The 5,151-nt window shown below is 59.7% G+C and overlaps 2 protein-coding genes across 2 annotated transcripts in view; both read left to right on the forward strand.

Annotated features, from left to right (window-relative positions):
* Positions 1-457, forward strand: part of IGSF21 (immunoglobin superfamily member 21) — a 68,333-nt gene extending 67,876 nt beyond the window's left edge. Inside the window, exon 8 of the mRNA XM_057386610.1 lies at positions 95-457. Coding sequence (XP_057242593.1) covers positions 95-284 — 190 coding nt within the window. The 3' untranslated portion in view covers positions 285-457. The remainder of the gene's footprint in view (positions 1-94) is intronic.
* Positions 458-4,459: 4,002 nt separating this feature from the next.
* The window catches only part of KLHDC7A (kelch domain containing 7A), a 4,623-nt gene continuing 3,931 nt past the window's right edge, over positions 4,460-5,151 (forward strand). The window contains exon 1 of the mRNA XM_057386611.1: positions 4,460-4,754. Coding sequence (XP_057242594.1) covers positions 4,460-4,754 — 295 coding nt within the window. The remainder of the gene's footprint in view (positions 4,755-5,151) is intronic.

Consider the following 5,151-nt stretch of genomic DNA (forward strand, 5'->3'; position numbering starts at 1 on the left):
CTTGCCCCATCCCAATCCCTTTCCCATGTCCTCAGGGATACCCTCACAGCAAAAGTGACCCYGCAAACCCATCCCTCACCCCGACCCCACCCAGAGCAGGCTCAGACTGGGAGACCCCCCAAACCAGCGATGCTCCCACCCCATTCCGACCCCCAGCATGGGCGCATGACCCCGTGACCTCATCCCGATGCCGTTCTCCCTCCTCTCCAGGTTCGCTTCCCGGCCACTGCGGCTTCAGATTGGCGTTGGCGCTGACCCTGACAGTGATCCTGGAGCTCACGTGAAGCTTCACAGCCTCCTCCTCCTCCGTCCAGCTCCTCCCGGCATTCCTGCTCCGGCGTCGGCTCTCCCGCTCTTTTTTTTTCTATACTCTCAACACTCTCGGTCTCTTTTCCTGTCTTGGCTTCCTCTGACGATTGAATTAAAGGGAAAAAGGAAAAACTCCACCAGGAGAAGGTCATAGTGCATGTTTTACCTGGGATAGGATTCCTGGCAATATCTCAGGGTTCCCAGCCCCATCTCGGGGTTCCCAGCTCAATCTTGGGGTTTCCAGCTCCATCTTGGGGTTCCCAGCTCCATTTTGGGGCTCCCAGCCCCAACTCAGGATTCCCAGCTCCATTTCAGCACCATTTTGGGTTCTCAGTTCTATTTTGGGGTTCCCAGCTCCATCTCGGGGTTCCCAGCTCCATTTTGGGATTCCTAGCTCCATCTCAGGGTTTCCAGCTCCACTCAAGCACCATTTCGGGGTTCTCAGTTCCATCTCAGGATTTCCAGCACCATCTCGAGATTCCGAGCTCCATTTTGGCGTTCCCAGCTCCATTTCAGCACGATTTCGAGGTTCTCAGCTCCATTTCAGGGTTCTCAGTTCCATCTCRGGGTTCCCAGCTCAATCTCGGGGTTCCCAGCATAGAATCAGCCCTTTGCAAGGTCTGTGAAGGAGACCAGGATGAATTTAGGATTCAAGAACCAGATTTTCCCTGGAAAAACCCATCTGACCCATCCCCACCATCCCGAGACGCTCCGGGCCTCGTGTCCCCGGGGTCAGGACCCGCATGTGTCCCCCGCAGCCGTCCCGAGGCCGCCGAGGCGGCGCAGGGAGCCCGAAATTCGCGGATCACTGGGTTTGCTGGCGGTGCCGGGGGTCCCGGGCTGGCTGAGGAATGCCGAGTGACAGGCGCCACCCGACCCCAAATGTCACCGCTCACGCACGAGCGGCCAGCGCGTCCCCGCCACCCGCTCCGTCGCCATGGGAACGGGCCGCATCCCCGCCGTCCCCCATCCCGCCGGCGGAATCCGGGTGGTTTTGACCCAGTCCTGGAGTTTTCCTGGTTTGCTTTCCCCTGGGAGCGTTTTGGGATCCCTCGGRAGCGGATATGGGGTGGAAAAGACCCCAAAGATGCGGCGCTCCCAAGGTTTTTCCTCTGGGAATCCCAATCCTGGAGGATTTTCCAGCGGCCGAGCGGTGCCTCCTCCAAAGCCCCGCGCCAGCGCTGAGCGCCGTTATTACAGCGATAATTATCGTTATTGAGCAGATTCCAGCCCATCCCCGCTCCGTTGCCGGTCGCGCTGCTTTCCCAGCCTCGGGACGAACCGGCGGCAGCTCCGGAGCTTCTTCCCATTAAAAAAAAAACCAAACAAAAACCCATAAAAATATCGTTTGATTTGGGAAAAGCTCGGGCGTGGATCAGGATGTGCTGGAGGACCGGTCCCATCCCGAGCGTCCCCATCCCGCCGGAGTTGCGCTTTCACTCCGTGGATGAGGAAAAAAAAAATATCTTCGTTTTGCCGGAAAAACCGTCATTTTTGGGGGGAATTCTCCCTGCTTCGGTTTCCCTGAGAGAGCCCCTCCCGTGGATCCTCCTCGCCTTCCTGGCTGGATCAGAGCTGCTCCTGGGGCCTCATGCCGAGGTAATTAAACTTAATTTATTAAGGACCCATTCGGCCTCCTCGCTTGGAAAAACGAGCGTTTTCCAGGCGCTCGCAGCTCCATTGAAATGCAAATGCGGCGGGTTTAGCCCAGAACCGCGGAGATGAGGAGGAGCATTCCCGGAACGGCGGAAATGAGGAGCGGTTCCAGCGGCGGGGCCACCGCTCGGTGTCACCTCGGCAGCGCCGGGATGTCCCCAAGYAGCGCCCGGCACGGGAACGCTGAGTTCGGTGGGCCCGAACCCCAAATCCACCCCAATTCGGGAYGCTCAGCTCTTCTCTCCGGGATTCCGGCGTGGATGGATTGGGAAGGTTGGGACCGACACGGCCGAGGATGAGCGAGGGGATTTTGGGGTTTCTCCTCATYTGGGGCAGAGCTGCTGCCTGGTTTTCCCGAATTCCCCCCAAAAACGAGGGACACGAGGGGATTCCATCCCAGAAAGGGGATTCCATCTCACAGAAGAATGGTGGAACCGTGCTGGACCCACTTTCACCTCCTGCCCCCTCCCCCTCCCCATCCTCTCCCTCCAGGTAACCCCAAAAGACCCCAATCAAACCCCCCCCTCATCCCCCCCATCCTAAATCCCTTTTTTCGAGGCGCTGGCGGGTGAATAATGCAGGAGGAGGCGGCTGGAGGGGAAAGGAGCGGCTCAGGTTGTTCCATTATTGATGAGAGCTGACAGATCCGCGCCTGACAACCTTGCGAGGAGATCTGATTAGCTCGGGGAAAAAAAAAATAAAAATAAATAAAAAAAAAACAACCCAAAAAAAAAAATCCGCGGCGCCTTTCCCAGGGCTGACAGCAGCCGAAAACCCCAAAGGAGCCGCGTTGTCGATGTTCCCGAATTCCGGGGGACTTTGGGAAAGGTTTTAGCGAAATTGGGAGGAGGTGATTACACTCAATTAGAGTCACAAGCGGCGAGCCGTCAGCGCCGCTCCTGCGCTCCCCGCGGGCGGRGATGAACGGGGGTTTATCCGCTTTCCCCGTGGGGTTTTTGGGGTGGCAGGAGCGGGGGGACACGCGCACACAAAGCCCGGCGGAGCTGGGAATGTCAACGGCAGCTCCGCTCGGTGCTGCCCCCGCCTCCCCTCCTCGTTACCGGCCGGGTTCACGGGGCCGCCGAGCGCATGAATAATTCATCCTCACCCTCCTCCTCCTCCTCCGCGGCTCCCGAACGCCGGGATCGGAGCGGATCAAGGAGGGCTGAGGGGCTCGGGGGTCACGGCAGCGRGAGCCCCTTCCCCAATTAGCGAGCCCTGAGCGCGTGCCCAGACTCCACACGTCCCCCTCAGCTCCGGCGCCTTTCCAGGCAGGAAAAMACTCCCTATTCTCGAAGTTTTTTGGATTTTGGGGTTGGATTTTCCCAACAGGATGGAGGGGAGAGGCTGGACGGGGCTTGGCYGGGGCGGTTTTGGGCACGCGGCACCAACCCTGCCCCAAAATCAGGGTTTTAATCCCCAATATCCTCATTCTCCCAACCTCCCCCTCCCCGCTGCGTTTCTGAGAACATCCCAAATATCCTCCTAAAGCCACGGATGGGCTCCYTGTGCTCCCGCAGGGATCCCTGAGCGCCAAATCGGCTCGGGGAGGCCGTTCCTCCTCTCCATTTCCGTCTTTTCACGGATTTAAAAAATATTTTGGTGTTTAGGACGGGATCSGGCACCACCAGGGTTCCCCATGGAAACCATCCCGGGAATTTCCGCATCCCAGCCCRGGCAGGGGGACACCTCAGCGCTCAGGGATGCCGGAGCTGGGGGAGAACGGGCTCCGAGGGGTTCAGAGGCTCCTCCCCATCCCAAAATCTCGGGAAGCAGCTGGAACGGGCCCCAAGGGGGTTGAGAGGCTCCTCCCGATCCCAAAAAGCTCATGAAGTGGCTGGAACGGGCCTCGAGGGGGTTCAGAGGCTCCTCCTGATCCCAAAAAGCTCAGGAAGCAGCTGGAATCGGCCCTGAGGGGGTTCAGAGGCTCCTCCCGGTCCCAAAATGTTTAGGAAGCAGCTGAAACAGGCCCCGAGGGGGTTCAGATGCTCCTCCCCATCCCAAAAAGCTCAGGAATTGGCTGAAAAGGGCTCTGAGTGGGTTCAGAAGCTCCTCCCGGTCCCGAAAAGCTCGGGAAGCGGCTGGTGGGRGATCAGCTGCTCCATYGGGRTGAGGTTTGGGAGGTTKGGGACACCGGGAATGAGCTCCAGAGCACCCAGAACCCACTGGAGCCAGGACACATCGCCCCCACATCGCCCCAAATCCCCTGGGTTCATTCCTTAGGAGAATCCCGCGGGATTGAGATGAGGTTTGGGAGGCTGGGGACACCGGSAATGAGCTCYAGAGCACCYRGAACCCRCTGGAGYAGGGACACATCGCCCCCACATCGTTCCCACGTCGCCCCCACATCCCCTGGGTTCATTCCGTAGGAGAATCCCGCGGGATTGGGACGGAGGCAGCAGGGAGCGAGTCCCCGTGAGAAAGCAGGCGCTGCCACCCGCCCCCAGCACCAGCTCGGCTCGTTCTTTCCTGTTTTTTTCTGCCTCTCTCGGAGATGTTCCCTCCGGGAGAAGGAGTTGGATTTTATCCCTTTGAACTCCGCTCCCTCGGCGGTGGAGGGAAGCGACGCCGCTCCCCGGGCTCCCTCTTCTTCCCGCTCTTCGAGGCCTTCGTTTTTTCGGGGGCAGAAATTCACCAAAATCTTCGGAATTCAGGCCAGGAGCAGATCCAGCACCAGCCCCTCTCCAGGTGGAGGACGTGGCGCTGTCCGGCCCCTTCGTGCCTCAGTTTCCCCGCGGTGACCCCGCTCTCTGCGGCCATCCGGCCATCCCTCAGGAATGCCAACTGGCGTCTCTCCCATCCCGAATTTCTCCCTGATTTTRTTCCTTCCTCYCTCCCTCCCTCCCTTCGTGTCCGCGGCCCCGCTTGAACTCGGGCCTCGATTTCCTGTCCAGGGCCAGGATTTCCCCGAAGCCCCCCGGCTCCTTTTCCACCCGCTCCGCTCGTTCCCCGCCACYTCCGAGAGACCCCGCAAGCTCCGGGGGCGCTTTCCCGTCAGCCCTCGTTAAGGCAGCGCGCGGCCAACGAGGCCCGCTGAATTAATTAAACGCTGCGTTAATTAATCCCTGAATCAGCCGCTGAATTCGTCACCCGTCCGTGCCGCGGAGCAGCTGCTCGGCATCGGYCCAAAAAGGCTCCCGGCCGCTTCTCCCTCCCTTTTTCCGGGAGCACCGAGGGCTGAGGAGC

The sequence above is a fragment of the Malurus melanocephalus genome, unplaced genomic scaffold, assembly GCF_030028575.1.
Source record: "Malurus melanocephalus ecotype Western Australia unplaced genomic scaffold, MMel_1.1 scaffold_1006, whole genome shotgun sequence".
NCBI classification, from domain to species: Eukaryota; Metazoa; Chordata; class Aves; order Passeriformes; family Maluridae; genus Malurus; species Malurus melanocephalus.